This window comes from Galleria mellonella, unplaced genomic scaffold, assembly GCF_026898425.1.
Source record: "Galleria mellonella isolate WM207_F2 unplaced genomic scaffold, CSIRO_AGI_GalMel_v1 utg63, whole genome shotgun sequence".
Lineage (NCBI taxonomy): Eukaryota > Metazoa > Arthropoda > Insecta > Lepidoptera > Pyralidae > Galleria > Galleria mellonella.
Window position 1 is genome coordinate 5,409,851 of NW_026442130.1, and position 20,085 is coordinate 5,429,935.

A 20,085-nucleotide genomic window follows, 5' to 3' on the forward strand; every position below is an offset into this window, starting at 1 on the left:
TTATATTGACATTGAGCACAGGGAAGCGTATTTTTATGATCTCATAATTGTATTTATTTAGAAACTACACAATTAAATTCACTTAACATGCCAGCGTCATATAGACGAATATATTTTTTTTATAGCTACCTTAATATCTACTTTCAATAAAATACGTTATACCTTATTCGAATAAAATAAATTATACGAAGAAATATTCAGGTGTCCTAATATATTTATCATAAATAACATCAATATTAATTAATATTGTTAAGTATAAAATGTTTATTAGTCAGGAATTAAAGAAATATAGTTAGGTACAAAGCATTGTTTAAAAGTGACAAAATAAACGATGGAATTTTGATATGATACCGAAAGAGTCGGTACACTACAAAAAGTTTAGTATAAAAATAGGAATTCTTTGAAAGCTCAAATGTATAATGGACCAATTTTTAAAAAATTTCTAACAATATAAAATATCGAAGAATATTTTTGTTAGTATTAACGGTAATATTATGTGAATTTTGTTAGACTACGATAGTGGTATTTGTTGATGACAATAATTAAAATAGGTGATGATTGAACTGTATGGGTGTGGTCATAGCTGTCATGGGATGCAGTGAGATGTTTATTCTTATTGTGATCTTTTGCCAGTAACTGTTATATGGCACTTATATCACGGTTTTATGGTAACTCATAAATTTATGTAACTAGACAACAAACTAAGATAGGTATATACCTACCCACGTAATATGGTCGTTTAGGTGGGAGGCGGAGCTTAGGTCATGGTGTAAAGTTACTTAAACATACGATAGTTTAAAAAGAGACGTTTATGGAGCTCTATATATATATATTACGAATATTCATATGGTGTAAACTTTAGTGGGTTATCATTTGTCTATTCTGATGTATGCTAAATTGTATGCGGCGAAGATTCACAGCGATGAGCGCAGTACAATCAGCGATAAAAATGTGAGAGCAAGACAACTGCTTCTATGCAATGTTTATGGTAAAATCTAAGAATGAGTAGGTACTAGAGTAATGCTTTTAGTACAATATCTTGAGGTAGAATGAACAGTGGAGTGCACTATGAAATTACGCTAAAGGTATACTTGTTCGAGTTTCGCCTCGTCATGTAAGTAATTGGGGTGGGTAAAATATAGCAATAGGCTACGGTAACCACTTACCATCAGGTGGGCCGTATACTTGCCACCTCAGTGGTATAAAAAATAAAATAAAAAAAATATCTATCTTGTCTAATAACGAATATGTTAAGTTTATTATATTATTATATTAATTAAAAATAATATTGGATAATAGACTTTTAAAATATTCCAAAATAGATATCCAACTGATAGGGGCAATGTCAAAATGGGTTTCAATATCGAATTTCGCCATCAATGTTCAGAGGACACTAATATATATCGGATCGGTATTACTCCAGATATTTCTATTACTCATGCCTAGTAAGTAATCTGATATAAAGTGCGCGAAATTTTCTATTGATATAATTATTTTATTAAGAATTGATGTAAAGTTAATTTATTAGGTACAATATATTTTTAAACAGTTTCGCTTCTAGCTGATTCTTTCTGACAGTACTTTCTCAACTGGCGTTAATTAGAACCGATTTACTATAAGAGTTTGTAATAAATTACATGTATATAGATATATTTAGATTTTTACATCCAACGCAAAGCTCCGCCTACACGTAAACGAGGCCTATGACAACTATTATAATTAATACGTGCTCATCGCAATATAAAGGGTTATGCAATCGGACATCATTAAACTCCAATTATTAATTAAATATATTATAAATACTACTACGTAAAAAAGTAGATATCAACAATTACAATACAATGATATCTTCATAATTACGGTTATAATAAGTATAAAATAAGCGTATTATCGGACACATCCGTTAGGCGTTCGTGCCAGTGTTCCGTTTCAGACTTTAACGTTAAAATCCAAATTAGGTTGGATATATCTGACTCCCTTTTTAGTATTTTTTATTTAATTTAATCTACTTTTTCCTCACATTGATAAATCTTCCCTTAATTCATTTTGACACACTGAGGCAGGCACTAAGTATTCGAATGAAGCTATCGAGTAGTAGTACTTAGATAGGTATTAAAGTGTCTAGTGTGAGTTGTACGAAGATTTACGTCACAATCGCGTTCACGTTTACATTGGCAATAATTTGTATTGTCAATTTAACTGCAGTTTTGGGAATTCGTATTTCCCTACATGCTTATAGAGATAAAATCGAATACAATTGTAAATTTTGTACAACTCACACTAGGTATTCAGAGTAGCTAGTGTGAGTTGTACAGAGTTTTACGTTATGTATTAAAAACTTAACTGCACAAGAAACTTGGATCTCCATACGTACATATTGACATGAACGTGAACAAATCGTAATGTAAATTTTTGTATAACTCATACCTAGGCATTTTGGTGGACATTGAAAACTTTAAACACATTCTCAGAACTCCAATTTATATTTTTTCAACACCACTTGTAATTTGTATGTACTTTTATTTATGTTTTGTGTGATTTTCCTTTTTTTGGCCATGAAGTGTATTTTCGGTGTGAGGGGTAAGATAATTAATCTCTAATATAAGAGAATGATCAAAGGGAGCCATGGGAAGCACAGTATATTCTGTAACCTTCATTTTGATGTTGTTCATGTTTGTTATATAGGTTATGAACTCTACTTTCCTGCAAGTGGTCCATTTAAACGATAGAAATTTTATTGTTGAAAGTTTTGTAAATACACATTATATTTTAATGTAATACAAACTTGTACAACTTTTGGCTGAACTTAAGTGCAATTTGGTCGAGAAAGTTCGACTATTTTCGGGATAATTCGGGACCTTTGTTTTGAGCGGCTGTGACGCGACCGCGAGCCTGATTGCAAACTGTCTCGACCAAATTACACGTAAGTTTAACCGGTAGTTATTACATTATAATAAATTATAGCAGTATTCGTGTCAGCTTGTTTTCTATATTTCTAGATCCACATCACGCGAATGAAGTTGCGGGTAGAAGCTAGTAATACATAAATTTACTACACTGATAGGTTCTGGCAGCACATATTATGTATTATTAATTTATTATTTTTAATTTGAATTCATAGAATCATTATAATATTAAACAATCCGTCTCTTGTATGGAATCTTGTATGGAAGAGATTATTTCGATTTTTACTAGCCGTTGGCCAAGCAACTTTAATTTCAATATTAGGGATTTAAAAGCCCTATTGTACATGAATTATATTATTATGACACGCTAAGGTGAACTTTTTAGCCCCCCGTCCCCCCAGAAGTGTGCTAGTTTATACGAATCAATTGATAATACTCCTATATGTAGGTGTTTCTACCATAACATCATTCTTTGAGGGCAACAATAAAGAGTTTGTCATTCATTCGTCCATCCATTTTATTGGTCCAGTCTCTAAATCAAAACTTCACCCGTTATATTGGGTATAGTCCGGGCTGCTATAGCCTCATTAAACGATCAGTTTGCGCAATTAAATTCAGATTAGTACGTTACCTTGTTTAGTCTCTCTCGCAATTCCAATTTATCTAAACTCTGCATGTAACATAAGGGCCGCGTCGAAATATGATTTAATTTTTGCAAAATGTATCTATTTAATATGTATATATTAATATATATATATATATATATATATATATATATATATATATATATATATATATATATATATATATATATTATAGTTTCACAAATGTTTTTTTTAAAGATTATGGTTTATATAGGTTTTGGTATCTCGTTTCATTTATAATATCTCATGGGGTTTATTATGAGCACTTAAAATCTGACATTTTCACAGATTACATTCGGTTGTCTTGCAAATTGGCACTAAAATTATAGACAAAACAGGCCAGTTTGTAGTCACGTGATCTAAAACTATTAAGTTTGTAATAAGCCCCTAAGAATAAGCTCTCAGGTAGCTCTCAATAGATTTGTCCTCGGCGATCGACTTTTTTATATCGATACTTGTCTATTGAATATCCAAATACTTCTACTACCGGTTTACATAATTATATATGTTTAACATCATTTTGTCTATTTTATATTATTAACATATATTATATATGCTCTGGATTGTGCCCCTAGATATATGGTGCCTGGTTCCATATAACACATGTGTCTTTGAGGACCAGGCCATTGGTGCGACTGAGTGACACTTATTATTATTATCAGGAGTTGATCTTGTACGTTTGATTTTGCGTCAAATGTCAATGTCCTGTTATAACTACGTGATCACACTAAGATCTTTCGCTTTAGTCTCAGAAGTCTCTCAGCAGGTACGGCTAATACTTTAGCAGTTGGTGACCGAGGTCTTACTGACTTCTTGTTTTTACTCCTCGGCAGTGGGTTGGGTGGTGGTGGTAGTATTACTGGGTGTAGACTGCAGTGCGTACTGGCGTTGTGCCCTCATCACCTCCGCGATGGTGGTAACACCTGCTTCATCCAGCTCCCGCCAGCGCTGGTGGTTGCTGCGCGCGTGGCTCACCAGCTCCGGCATGTCGATAAATGCTGAGGAGGAACATAGAAATGTTATTAAAGGAATAAACTTTAACTTCAGGAAACCATTCTGGTATCAATTGATCAATACAGGTTTGTAATTCTCTAGCGAAGAGAAGTCAATATAGATAGATATTCCAAGCAGATTTTTTTTACAACTACGTGTTCTGAGAAATTACGTATTAATAGGTATGGTGTTATATCATAATTTTTTTTATGCAACTTAGAATGGCAAACAAGCTAACGGACCACCTGTTGGAAAGTGTTAACCGTCGCCTATAGACATGAGCAGTACCATGGACATAACAGAGTATATTATTTCGCCTATGATGCCCCCATGTGTTGTCATTCCTGAGGACTAAGATGTTATTTTATGTACCCTGTAAATTCACTACCATATCCCACCCTTCAAACCGAAACATAGCCATGCAAACACAACTGCTTCGTAAACTTCGTAGAAACTCCCAAAATTATTTTTTCTCATATTATTACTGTCATATGCCATATATTTACTGAATAGGAGAGATACCAAGAATAATTTAAATGGAAATGTAGCAAAAATTCCTTCTTTTTATGACAGATTAGTAATACTATGTAATATTAGAGATTAGTACACATGCAACACAGATATTATGTGGACCTGCAAAATTCTCAAATGAATCCAATAAAGTACATTTTGAATTATCGAAAAAGAAGTAAAGATTCTGTATGGAAATTCAGATAATTTTAAACTTTAACACAACAGTAATAACATTTCACCCAGATGTATTCATTGTTGTATTATAGAAACAATGGGAAAAATTACAGTAGGCCGTAGGTAGGTAGGTAGTAGTAGTAGTAGTGGTAGTAGTAGTACTTCAGTAATTAGTAGCTCAGGATAGGTTCATCATACATTAGCTACTGTATGGTTGTATCTTTTTGTCAATATTAGGAATAAGAAGATAATCATAGTTACCAGCCCAGGCCTCCATCATGTCCATGATGATGTAGTCGATGAACCCGATCTGCGAGCGCGGGATGGAGCAGGTGGCGCGGTCGAACATCGGCATCACGACGGGCAAGTCCTTCGCTTTCTCCTCGTCCGTTTGCAAAAAGTATTCGTCCGCGATCCTGTTATCAGGTAAGAACCGTAATTGGCACAAGTGAATTTAATTGGAGTATGCCACCTCTCCTATCAATTGTCTGATCTCTCATCATCATCATCTCAGGATGCGAGTACACCTTTCAGCTATACGCAAAGACATTTCTTAAATTATATACTCGTCCTACATATGTGCCTCTTCAAAATGAACTGGAAAAGGTAATTAACGACCGACCTAATATTACGTTTTACTCTACCATTTTTTGTAGGAAATAATCATATCAGCCGTTAATTATCCAATGTTGCCTATTAAGCCTCCTTCAATTGGGAGGTGTCGTAGTAGTTACCGTGCTTGGCAGGCGGGTAGGCAACATTGATGTGGTGAGTGCGAAAGCGAACCCATGTCTCCGACATATGGCACCTCGAGGGTATATCGTCTGGTTTTTGGTGGGTACACCCCCACCTTACGGGGGGATTCCCACAGTACCCATTCACCTTCCACAAGGTGTATGGGTCTGCATAAAGCATTTTCCAGACGTTAAAAAAAAGGCGGGTAGGCAACAGCAGTTAGGTTTTGTTGATGTTTTAAGAGGAACGCTGCTGCCCATCCGTCGATCATTAAGTTCCCTTAGTCGTCTCTTACGATACCCACGGGAGAGGAAGGGAAAGATAAGTAACAGAAATTGGTAAATTCCAAAATCGATTTCTACAGCCACGTATAAAAAAAATGTTTTGATTGGACAAATCTTTAATTAAAAAATCGGTCCTTTAATCTAACATTAATTGTGGCAGAATTAAAAAAAACTGGCTGATACTACTTGTCTTCATGCCAAGTCCCTTCCGGGGTTATCAGAGAGAACCGAGTGCCAAAGGCCTATATTCTTATATGCATGCACGCCAATTCTGGAGAATCTCGACTCGTCTCTCTGATAGAACACGGTCTATCGGTTCATAATGTATTAGTCCAGGTCTCCATGGAAGGATATAGGTACATCCATTCACTTTCACGCATTATAGGTATATGTTTTGTGTTTGATACTATTTATGGAAAATTAAAATTATGACCATCCGTATATTAACATACCTTTTCGCCCATTCAAAGGCGAATTTCTGCGGCCTAGACGCATTTGAGACATCAGCGCATTTGATCATCATCCTCTTTACTAAGACCAGATTCTCCGGCAGCGATAGCGCTGTCGTGTCCAAAGACAGGGGTTCCTGGAACAAAATAACGTTGACAATAGTATTTGATAATGGTATCTGAAACGTTCTTCATGATGATACAAGTAAAGATATTTATTGCATTGATTTTAGAAAAATTCTATCAACATATTGTAACATAATATAATTTTTTTTTAAATTCTACAGATATAATAAAATTGTAACTAGACGATATCTGTACATGGGAGATAAGATTAATAGATGCCAAAACAATAATTTTTAGAAATTTTGTCTGTTTGCCTGTATATTTGTTCCAGTGTCACCTGAGTTACCTGTAATCTTTAGGACTACCACAATTTGGATGCGGTAGTCCTAAAGGTCTAACTTAAAAACTGGTGTATGTATTATTTTGACACTCCGTCTAAAAGTGGTATTTCATTAGTTTTCCTAATTTTAAAATATATATTTTATTTATTTATTTATTCATTAGTACAAATATGTGTACATGGCGGACTTAACGCTAAAAGCATTCTCTCCCAGTCCCATATACATAGTCCCATATACGTACGAAGTAGTAGGTAAAAAGTTAATGAAAAATAATAACGTGACAACTCATTACTACTAGGAGTTTATAAGAGGAGAATATTATAGTCTGTTATTCTATTATTATTTGTTATTCTAACGCTAGTCAGTTGGTTTGGTATTCATAGGGTTTTATTTCAAGTTTTTCTTCGTTTACTCAATGTTGCGAGCATTACTCGTGACAATTGAAATGAGTAGTATAATATTTTCAATATTTTTTCAGTATTACGTACAGACAATGTTTTAATCTCTCAATAAAAAAAAACAGTGTTTTATGTTATAAATTTTAAATTTTTGTTGGTGCCTGTCCTAGACCATTTTTCCTAAATTATTAAAGTAAATAAATAAATATTAAAAAATATTTTTGTTTCAAATCCTATTCCAGAGCATTCATAACTTTATACCGAAGCTTGTCGGAGTGCCAGCAATGTTGGAATTGTGTGTCGATTTTCAAAAACAATTGAAAACAATATTTTTGATTGATTATGATCGATAATGATAAATTAATCGATATAGTTAGATACTTTTTATTGTAACCTCCAAAAGATTACAATAATAAACTTATAAAAAACACAAATCAGACCTAATTTAATTACAGAAATCACTCCAAACATTTCTAAATTTCGCGTCGCATTTTTTTTTTTATTTTAATTAAATTCCATTTGTTATACGTACGTCGGTCTTACTCACATCAGCCTGTAGGCCGTCTTCCTTACTGCCGCCGCTGGTGGCGTAGAAAACGTTGACGAACTTGGCCAAGTGCTCGTAGTGCTTTGTCATTTCTGTGGCGAGGATCATGTCGATAACGTTGTGCCGGATCGTCTTGAACATTTCCCGGTCGAGATTCTTGAATATGTTCACGCGGTCATCACCTGTCAATATAGCATTTGTAGTCACAAATACAACATAATCAAATTAGAAAAAAAAAATAAGACAATAAATTATTATTTATTTGTCATTAAATATTATAAAATCTTAGATTATATAGATGGTGTATCCATATAAATGCTTCGAGAAGAGCGGGTCAACTTATTTATATAATTTTGCGTGATAAATAGGTAAGAGTGACTCCTTTATAACTTCTATATTTATTTTATTTTATAATTTTTGCATCTTTTTAATGCGTAAACACTCATTTTATTTATTAATTAATTAAATATAGATATGTATCTTGACTTTATGTGTAAATATATAGAACACTAATAAAAAAACGAGTCAACTAATTTGACAATTAGCTGACAAAAAGTTGACCCGTTTTTGATGTTCGTATAAAACAAACTTATCTGCTGTGTACTTGTGTGCATTTGCGTATTTTATAATCTGTTTTAATAAAACTTAATGAAAATTTAAATAATTGACCTAATCACGAGTCTTTACTTTTGCAATATTTTCGAGACTACATCTACCGCCAGGTTATTCTTATATATTAACAAGATTTATTTGTGGCACTTACTAAGAGTGAGTTTGAACGTGAGGGCAGCGTGGTGCGATTCGAGCACGCTGACGTCGTTATAGAGGATGGCAAGCGGATCCAACGAGTTGCACAGAAAGGCGGAAGAGGTACCCGGGTGGTCCACGTCGTGTGCAGCCGCCGCTACCAGTGCAGCCGCTGCTTCCAGCGGCTCAAGCAGGCACTTTAGTCGTTCTTTCTCCAAGAAGAACGCTACGGCCTGTGAACAGTAGCAATGAACAACTTCCTAATTAACGTTTATATTTGAATCAGCTAAACTTCTCGAGCCAATAATCGGATAAGAAGAGGGGGATTGTTAGTAATATGATCTAAAAGCCCCATTGCTAGCAATCTCAAAACAATCGTAGTTAATTTATTGAATTTGTCATGATGAGCCAACTGATCTGATGTCATCCTCACCTATCATGATACATTGGTTCCTCGTTAAGGTGTATATTCCATAGATAACGTAGACGGGGTTATAATTAAATTTTCATCTCATTAAAAAGAGCTAATAATCGATATAATTCCTTTTGATATGTCAAAATGCATGAATATTAATCCTATCAATTGTTTCTGCCGATCTTTTTGTGGCGGTTTTTGGAAGCCATTTATTTATTTATGCTTTATTGACCCCATTATAAAAAGATGGTATAAAAGGTGGACTTAATGCTATTCTTTCTTAGTCAACCTTTAGAAAAATAAGAAATTCAATTCAATTATGCATTAAAAATATGTCATCGGAACGTATTGGAGATTGTAATATCGTTCAGTTTTCATATAATACAGAGATGAGAAATGAGATGATAATATTTATTTTTATAAACTTCTATTAGTTAATACAGAATCTGATTATAAGTGCGATAAAAACAAAACTTAATCTGACCTGCAATACATCAGCTGCGTGCGTGGAGTTATGGTAGCTGTTCTTTGGGCGGTAGTTGGTCTCTATTGTAGTCAACCAGTTAGCCAAGGTTCGTTCATCACACTCTAGGGTTCCGCATAGGTCGAACCGCTGCCCCATGAGGGTGAGACCCAGATGTGTCAGCGGCCTGCCTCGAGTCATATCTTCCAGTCGGAAGATCTCAAAGTCCCAGGTGAGTGCAGTGTCGAGAAGTTCTCGAAGTTGTCCGGACGTCTGACAAAAGTGAAACAATATTGCATTTTAAATACTACTCCATGTTATGACCGAGTAAGAAGACAATGCGTTATGTCTCCTTTTTACCTACATGATGTTGTAAATGATGTCTAGAAAAATAAAAAGAAATACATAAAAACTTGAAATAAACCCCGTATCAAGTTGCCTGGTCATAATAATAATAGGCTAGTGTTTTTCTGTTAGACAGAAACTTAGCAGTTGTTGCAGATGATCTATAAAATCGCTACACTTAGCACTAAAATTTTTTGAGGCAGTTCAAATTTTCTTTACTCTTCAGTGCTTTAAATACATTTTTAGACCACCTGATTTAATTCAAAAGTTTAAAATTAAGTGCCAATCATTTCGCTGAACAAAAACCCCATACTTAAGATCAGAAAAGCGTAATAATAGTAAGCTTTCTATACAGATGATGATTTTTTTTCTGTATGAACAGAGACTCATGCCTAGCAGTCGAACTTAACTGTTTATTTTAATAAAATTATATTTTTTTTTTAGTTATACTACATACTTAATAAAAAAAAAATCTTATATTAAATCTACTAGATAGATGAATAAACAAACTTACCTTATGCTTAATATTGGTCCTATTGGTTTGCCTGACCACAGTGGAGTCATTGCTGCTACGCCGAGATGAGATTATATTTGTAGGTCCTTGCTGTAATACCAAACATTATTTTGGATATAGTTTTAACGCGCACTTATTTTACATTTCACTTTAAAGAACATTAGTATTAAGAAGGTACAGTAAGGTAAGAGAAGTCTATACGTCCAAGGAATCAGTCTGTAACATATTTATTTTGTTCTTAAATTAAGTACTAAACAGTAAGAAGTTTTAGATCTCTAAACAGTATACCCAGAACTACGAAAAACAAAATAATGAACACCCAAACCAGAATATTAGAAAAAAAATATTTTCTAAATTGCCTCAACAAAAAACCGTTCTATCTATGTAACATGCTTATCTATTGCGTTTCGGGATCCATTAATAATCAATAAATAATCCAAAGTATATATCAATTTAGCTATAATTACACTCTCTTGAAATAATCAAGTACTAATTTTGATAAACCCAAAAAAATTAATTAAGCTATATTAATAACGCAATACTATACAGTTTGTCCAAAAGCTGAAATAATAACCTAAGAGCATGTTTGTGCTAACACCAATTAATATACTAACTCATAGTATAACATAGTTATTTACATTCAGTGTAAAATAAGACCCGTGCACGAAAGTTTAGTTAAGCTCATAATGTTTAGTAAGCGGCACAGAATATTTTAAGCTGTATAGAAAATTAATTAGTAAATTGTTGTCGATAGAGAGAACTATATAAGCTTTCAATTCACAGGGCGACAAATGTCTCGGAACACGGTAAACTCGTATTGTTTGAAAAAGGTACCTACATGCCTGCTTCGTATAGTGCAATTAGAAGTAGTTTAAAACATTTTGTTTCTCATTTGACAATTCAATTTAAAATATGCCATTTTTTATGAATGGCAAACAAGCTGACGGCTCACCTGATGGAAAATGGTAACTGTCACCTATATACTTTACTCGTATTTACGAAAATTGTTGACATTGGATTATTTCTTTTTACACCATCTATAATGAACAATTAAACATACTCTCGCCTGATGGTAAGCGGTCACCACAGTTCATAAAAGCTCTCAAGAATAGCAGCAAACTCGCCTTGCCGACCCATACGAGTGGTGGTGTTGAGTCGATGCAATATTTATGACGCTCGAATACCGCGAGACATTTGTCGCGTATGTTAATAGGAACATAGTTTGCGTCTTCATAGGAGGCATCATTTCAAATAAGAGTAGAAACCGTAAGGGTCTGTTTCTAATGAGAGCAACGGAATACTTTTTTATTTATTTATTTATTTTTGTAATTAATTTTTCAAATATATATCAGTTCGCCAAATTGTACAATGCTTATATACTTTATCGGTAAAGATGTTTATTGGTAATAATTACGTCGCTTATATATCTAATCATCTTTAGTAAATTCGAAAAATATATACTTAAATGCGACAATTTAAAGTTATAAATGAAATACATTTCGAAAAAAACTATAATTGAGGTTTTTCCAATCAGTTGGTGGGGGAACAAAATTGCAAAACGTATAACAGTGTGACTTCTAAAGCAGCAGTGGAATGGTTAACTTTGAGTTTTAATATAAAACATCGGTCTTTGTGAATGTATGTGTATTGAAATATCTACGTGTAATTACAAAATGTACTGGCATTCATAACGGACAACAGAAGAACTGATATCATTAAGACAGTTTATTTTACCAGGTTTTAATTAAATACGCAATGGTATTACTTTATATAAATAATGATATTTTTTAATTTGTATACATATAAAAGGACAAATATTACAACCTGTATAATCTAAGTAAATATTATAACGAGGAAAGATTTGACAGTTTGTGCGTAATGAATAAATAAAAAAAAATAACCGATTTTAAACATTCTTTTATCTACAGACAATTAAATGACCAGCGGGTAACATGGATTGTAATTTATTATAATCATATAAAGAAAGAAAGAAATATGAATACTTCTAAATTATTATTATAAATCATTAACATGCTTTTAAGAGCATCTTCTGAGTAAGACTGAATTAATTAAAGAAACATTAATTGAAAAATGACAAAAAATGTTGATACTCTCATAGTTGCAAACTTTTCAGCTGGATATGTTTTGTTAAGAATTCAAAATTTTTTGTCGTTTTTAAATAATATTTTGATGGGGTAAACGTTTAATTCAATGTTTAATGTAATGTTTTAAATCTCACCCAGTAAAATAAAAAAAAGAAAAAAAAAGTTTACGACTCTAATTCCTTACTTCTTCCATTCACATAAATATAAGAATTTATATCTATTCAAATAATAAAATGAGGAAATATTTAATTGTTTGTTTGTAATGAATAATCTCAAGAACTACTCAAATGACTTTAAAAATTCTTTCACCCATACAAAGCCGCATGATCTACTTGAGTGAGGTCGGGCCGAATCGCTAGTTTTTATATTATTATGAATTAGTAAAATAGATACTTTTTTAAGTACATTATATTCCGTGTCTCTCATTATTATTACCCTCTACAATCTAAAGACGTCACGATCTAGTGAGTTTTGAAGACAGATATAAGACAGTTTCCATTTTCAAACTTCCTACCATATAATAAAGGTTCGTGTTCGCTTGCTCCCGCTTTCCCAGTAGAACCGGAACGTAAACAAATAAATATAATGTTAGTATATAAATACTTATTATATGATACTTAGTATAATATATTTGTGTTTTATAAATGTTACTAGGTAGCGTTTGCTCAAAATAAAAGACATGTGTGACAATAATTTGTGGAAATTACCCAAATATCAATTAAAAAGATATAATACTCGTGTTCGGAATTTGGGATTGATTTTTCTTCTTTCTTCACTTCTGACTTAGGTATAGTCCACCATCTGTACTGTTACCATTATATTCTCAGAAGAATACTCTTTTTTAATAGTAAAGATTTTCTATAGATACGAGTATGTAGGACAATTTAATAGGAGTTTGTAATATTTTAACATATAAATAGTAATAAATAATAATAATAATGATCAATTTAATAATATATAAATATTATGTGTTATAGATACATTCTTAATATAGGTGCACGGGAATTAAGACCTTAAATTCATTGTTATGTACGTAACATTAATTTATTTTGTATTACATTAAACATTCAGACTACATCAATGCAAACAATAGTCACGTAATTGGCCATATATGATTGAAATAGGAATAATTTAACACTTACCGATAGCAATGCCCCTATAAGATCAGTGGCGATGGGATCTTCGACCCTCAGTTTGGGTTCATCCTTCATTTGTGGAGAGTAGAGTTCTGAGGTTCGAAGCATGTCCACCGCTCTTTCAATACATGCGACAGTCGACGGAGGGGCGCCCTCTGTTGCCGCTGACAGGAGGGTGATCACCTGAAGTTTTCAATCACAATTAACATCGTAAGAAAAATAACACGATTAATAGAGTGGTTTTTGTGTGAATAATAATTATTTTCGATAATAAATAAAGTTTACAGGATTACTATAATTAGGAATTAATTGGGATTAAATATATAAATAAATTTGATAATAAATTATTATAATTTAAGATGTGCTCCATAAAAAAATCGACTTAAATCGTGACAAAATCAAATATTTTAATTATTTTGATTTGAAAACTAGACTACTGAACTGTTTTTGATAAAATTTCTGTGGGAGCAATCTGAAAGTATATCCTTTCAAACAAAACATAATTTTCCGAATCGGTTCAGGCATCTTCGAATAATTGGAGAATATACATAAAAAATAAAAGATTTCGACGAATTGAGAACCTTCTCTTTTTTTGAAGTCGGTTAAAATAAGAACACAAACGTGATTTGATAATCTTTTAAGACGCTTTAATAAGATTTCATATTTTTAGGGCTCTATAAAATGACAATGAATTCTGATATACTAATTCCTCAGTACTCAGTGCAAATAAGAATTTAAATGAGCAAAGTCGTAAGCGAAAGCCTATTACAATATAAAATACTACCCTTTCTTATTATGTGAGCACATACAAAAAAAAAATCGGTTACGTCGTATTCTTTCAATAGAACTTAAGGGAAATGTAAACAAAAAGACAATCTGCTGATGCCTAATGGTAATCTTGATTTAGAAAACGTTTATGTGATAATTTCAATAAATTTCATAATTGAAAATCTTTTCGTTTTTGAAGTTTTAGTAACCTAACAGTACCTTTGTGATAGGGGCCTCCAGCGGCAGTCCTTGCAACTTGGCCAGCGAGGTTCGCCGCAGCCCGTCGGACGCAACCGAGCGCACGTCGAGCGAGCCGCGCCGGATCGAGTGCAGCGACCCCCGCCCGCGCTCGCCGTCCATCGCGTTAGTGGGTTCGCACACGAACACCACGTGGGATGTACTCCTGAGATCAAGAGGTCGTAAATCGTTTTTATTGTTTATATTTATATTTAATGGTAATTACACAAAGAAAAAAATAGCAGTGCGCTTAATAATACATTTTGGAGTATTAAGGCTAGATGTATCCCACTACTCTGCCAGCGTGAATCAGTACATAATGTGCTAGGTTAGGATATAACCTATCTGTGTACCAAATTTATTTCTAATCAATTCAGTAGTTTTTACGTGAAAGAGTAATAAACATCCATCCGTCCATCGCTACAAACTTTTACATTTATTAAGTTTTGATACCTCTGTATTATTTTCTAAAGGAATCTTAAAATATATATTATGTACTCTCAGCTATATGATTTTGTATTGCCACAATATAATGCTAAAAAATTTGAAACCGGACCGTTCTAAAGCGAACATGAGGCACCTGCCCTTTCTCCAACTAAAATACATGTACGACAAGCGAAAACTTTCAAGCACAATTTTAAATATGAACATGATTAAAAAATTCGGGCAATCTAGCTACTCTTCGCAAGACTTCTATTAACTGGGTAATGGTAGCAGTAGACAATGCAGCATATATGACGTCATTGATTTCATAATAGTATATCGTCATGGTCGCAGAATACTGACGGATCTATATATGTAATATTTGTCAGATCCGTCAGTATTCTACGACTATGACGATATGTTGCGTAGAGAGAGAGCCTCATCTCTTTCCAAGTTTATAGTTTTGTCATAGCCCCTTAAGTGGCCGATTATACTTTGAATCACGATAAACAAACATACAGTTTGAAATCATCATTTTTAGCGGTTTGTAGTAGTGAATCTGAAATTTTCTTGCATGATTTGGCTCAAACAAACTAACATTTAATTTGCAATATAGCAAATTAAATAAAAGTTTATATGAAGTACCTGGTCAAAGCAACTGCAGCTCCTCTGCACGGCAGTAGTATGGGATCTGGTGCGGCTCTTCTACGGAGTGTCACCGGAGCCTCCCAATCTCTCGCTCCGCTCGAAGCCAGTCGCAGGGCTTCGCCCCCAGCTGTCTCTGTGAATGGCCGAGGACCTTCTTCCACTCGCCAGCCCAGTACCCGACACCAAGATTTGTTGGTGAGCTACAAAAATGTTTGAATGGGGGAAGGGATAGTTAGTAATGGGGTCTAACAGTTCCATTGCTAGAAACAAAAGTAAAATAATTATGGCAGTATTAACTGATCAGTTGGTCTATTTACTAATATAATAGTTAAAATTGGTAAGATTGGCTTATATAATGAATTAATACAAATAATTAAAAAAAACCCATACTAACAAGTATTCTTTGCTGGTCATCAGTGACAGCCACGAGGTCTCTGGAACGGTCAGCGGCGGCGGCGAGCGCTGCCACAGCGCCGATCTGCGCACGCGCAGCCGTCGCGGCCGACCGGGCCTGAAGCATTTCTGCGCACCACGCCGTTGCACCCAGCGTCTCCACCATTACCTGTCATCAATAATAAATAAAATAAATATCTACCGCTGGAAATATTACACAATGTCATCTGGTGACGAAATAAGGAGAAATTGTTTTATAGGTATAGACTTACTTAAATTCTATGAAAACAGACTTTTTAATAATGTTATATATGTAGATATGCTTGTTGACTTTGACCACTGGTTTTCATGTTTTTGATATTGAATCCTATTGAACCAAAGAAATAGAATTAGGTGCGATTAATAAACAATCTGGCCATGAAGCTTTCAAATACAACTGGTGATACATTTTTCAACTGAGGAATAATTTAAACTCGCTATCAATTTTTTCAAGTAAGATAATTTAAATTTAAACTTTTTTACTTCTTGCATAGAAGACAATTTATTTTTATTTTGGCGTGTATTTACTAGTTGTTACTACGACAGAGTAAGGATAGAGTATATATTACTACGCTATTTAAAAGAGGAAAATAAATCTGTATAATCATTTAGAAGTATCAATTCAATAAATTAAATGTACATAAAATTTTTAGTATTTTCCGATTATTTATAATATCTTTTTGTCTAAATTATTGAAATGAATAAATTTCATAAATATTTTGCTACTTTACTTCATACAAACGTATTAATGTATTACGAAGTAATGCGACGTAATCACTTTGTTAGTGGTTTTACAATTATTAATTAGAATTCAAAGTGGTAGATGCAAAGAATTAAAGGATTAGAGGACAAGATTGCGACCCTTAGGCCCCAATGCCTAAATGCCATGCACTCTGGAGGGTTGCACCCTCCAGACGGATTTGACGAAGCTCTTGTAAGCAAAAAAATCGCTGTTCCCTAAATTTAACTTCTCTTTTCTCTCTTATTTACATTTAAGTTTTCTTTTCGCAATACTCTGTTTTGCTACTTTATTGATATATTTTATTTGTATTTATATATCGATATAGTGTTTACAAATACCAAAACTGTCAAAAAATTTGACCAAACTTCTCCAAGCTTATTTCACTTTTCTAGACATTTTTTTAAGAATTTCATTTCTTAAAAATTTTGCGAGCTGTAAAAAAAATACTGGAAGTTGCGAAAAAACACCTGTTAACTATTACTAGATAAGATTGCTAGATGACCCGGTGATCTTCATGTCATCTATAACCCCATTTATTAAAAGTAATCCGAAGTAGTGCTTCCCATCCCATCACCTATTCAAAACTTTTAAATTTTTTAGCTGAATTTTAGTGTTTGTACTACTTTGTTTTTTTTTTTATTTCCCTTTTTAAAGAGCATAATAAAGGATATTTAAATCGATCAAGCCGTTTTTGGATTTTAACGAGTCTAATGACCAGCCATTGATTTTTGTATATATAAATGGATAATTAAAGTATATCCTAGTATATGCATATCAAAGTCTACGCAAGTACACCCACAGTAAGAGGTTGCTATTCAGACCCGTGATCCCTGTGATTAAGTCTGATCCCCTTCTATTTCATCCGTACCTCTTAAAACACTCATGTACGGACCCTATTTCATTTGCCCAGGTAGACAAAGTTCTTTATATCGTTGTATTTTGTGGCAATATTAGATATGATGAGAAATCGTACTAATATTATGAATTCGAAAGTTTGTAAGGATGTTTCGATGTCCTTTGTTTAGTGGGCTAATGGGTAGGTTATATTACAACTAAGATTCCAACTTAACTTATGGGAGGAGAGGGGATTGGTAGTAATCGGAATTAACAATCTCTCAGCAATATACCCTATCAGGTCGACCTTTACGCGGTTCGCCCTGGAAACTATTGTGATTGATTTATTGTTAGTTACGATAGGCCAACCTAATCTGTTTCATCCTCACCTATCATCCTTCACTGGTACCCCGCCAGTGTATACCGTTAGCGCAGGCGGGGTAACCATTCCATTATCATGTATTAAAAAAAAACTTAATTGACACTTTATATATCGATTGACGTGAGAAAAGCTGCTGGAAATAATTAATAATTACTCCTCTCCATCTAAAGGTTGCTTGGAAGAGATCGCTTTTAGCGATAAGATCGTCCATTGTTTTCTCATTGTGATTATTTCTTGTAATTGTTTATATCTAGAATAAGTTTACTATTGTAATCTTTTGGAGGAAACAATAAAGAGTATCTATCTATCTAATAAATAATATTTAAACTTTATAGAAAAGAATGTCTTATTTTTTAAATGGCAAATAAAGGAACCTTATATTAGTGAATCAGGACAAAATTGTTTCTTAAAATATTTATTCTCCCACTCATAGTACCTACCTGCCAAGATGATTATGCGGATATACGTGACATAAAAATACGTTTTATGTATGTATCTGATGATAGATTATTAATCTCTATTGTTTCAATCAGATTATCTTTATGGTTTCCTCCAAAAGGTTACAATAGTATACAAAATACAAATATTTAATTGTTACGTAGGTTACATTACTTGATAAATATATAATACACTTTTGAATATTCAATTTTAGAACATGAATTTATGAGAATAATGTTTGAAATTCTCTCAAGATTGGAGTCAAGACACGTCGGGTTTTACGATCAGTTCAAACTTCAACTCGAGAGAGAAAGAGCAGCTTTAATTTTAATTCTTGTATCTACAAAGATTAAAGGTTCTTTCCCTCACTATAGGTGAATTTTGTGTGTACCTACATAAATGAAGTGAAATCCAAATGTGTTTAATACATATTTATATTTATTTTCACACAAAACATTACTATTTCATACATTACTGTTTCATCACATTTCTTAAAATACTTCTTAAATAAAAATGCGTTTATTTTGTAGGTATATATGATAAAAGGCATTTATTTTAAATTTTTTATTTATTTAGCTGTTCAATACTTCGAATTGCATAATTCTGTTTTTCCAAAGTTTGAATAGGGAATGCTATACTTATAGCATTATATTTTCGTACTTCTATCGCACTATAATATTTTTTATGAACTTTAAAGGATTACATTTTTGTTTTTAATTAGTAAAGTCAAAAAAAGTCTTAACCGATTTAAAAAATCCTAACAGTAACAGAGATCCATTACCCGTGAGTAGATAAACGTGTAAAGCCGGGGCTGTTCACTAGTAGTAAATAAAGTAATATTACAATTTTTAAATCTCTTATATTGTTGACTTGTTTGATTATTGACAAGATAAAATCAGAAGAGCTAGTAACTTTTATACAAAATCCTTGAAAATACATATACCAGAGCACTAAAATATGTTTATCTAAAGACATAAAGCAATTAATTCTTACCCTGTTATACCCTGCTTCTAAGAAGGGCAGCACAGCAAAATCATCTTTCAGATATGCACTGAAACAAAGAGAAAAGTAATTTTAATATCTAATTTGAAATACATTAATGTATTATTAATATTTATATAGAGCTTGAATAATCATAAAGCTGGCATTGAGTTTATTCAGAAAACTCTTGGGTAACGAAATACGTAAATTATTTCAAATATTGATATTAAAAGTAAGTAAAAATAATTGTAATGTTATATGTGAAGTGGGGCCATTATTTGTGATCAACTTGAGACTGTATTGAATAAATGATAAAATATATATTTTTAGCTATTATATTCGATTTGTTTGTGGTTTATGTCACGAGAATACAGTGTATAGATAAACGATAAGAATGTTACGTGTTAATTAATATAAACATAATA

General features: G+C 32.8%; 1 protein-coding gene across 6 annotated transcripts in view; it reads right to left on the minus strand.

The window, feature by feature from the left end:
• Positions 1-3,707: 3,707 nt before the first annotated feature.
• Positions 3,708-20,085, minus strand: part of LOC113521626 (high affinity cAMP-specific and IBMX-insensitive 3',5'-cyclic phosphodiesterase 8) — a 248,054-nt gene continuing 231,676 nt past the window's right edge. For 4 of the 6 annotated variants that reach the window (XM_026907212.3, XM_026907215.3, XM_026907214.3 and 1 more), the window contains 12 exons: positions 19,673-19,730; positions 16,246-16,413; positions 15,849-16,051; positions 14,763-14,946; positions 13,782-13,958; positions 10,535-10,624; positions 9,697-9,948; positions 8,814-9,030; positions 8,036-8,232; positions 6,702-6,835; positions 5,492-5,646; positions 3,709-4,548 (listed from right to left, as the gene is read on the minus strand). In XM_026907212.3, coding sequence (XP_026763013.2) covers positions 4,370-4,548; positions 5,492-5,646; positions 6,702-6,835; positions 8,036-8,232; positions 8,814-9,030; positions 9,697-9,948; positions 10,535-10,624; positions 13,782-13,958; positions 14,763-14,946; positions 15,849-16,051; positions 16,246-16,413; positions 19,673-19,730 — 2,014 coding nt within the window. In that variant the 3' untranslated portion in view covers positions 3,709-4,369. Of the gene's footprint in view, positions 4,549-5,491; positions 5,647-6,701; positions 6,836-8,035; positions 8,233-8,813; positions 9,031-9,696; positions 9,949-10,534; positions 10,625-13,781; positions 13,959-14,762; positions 14,947-15,848; positions 16,052-16,245; positions 16,414-19,672; positions 19,731-20,085 lie in introns of all 6 variants that reach the window. The other 2 variants (XM_031909840.2, XM_031909839.2) reach the window with 2 other exon arrangements.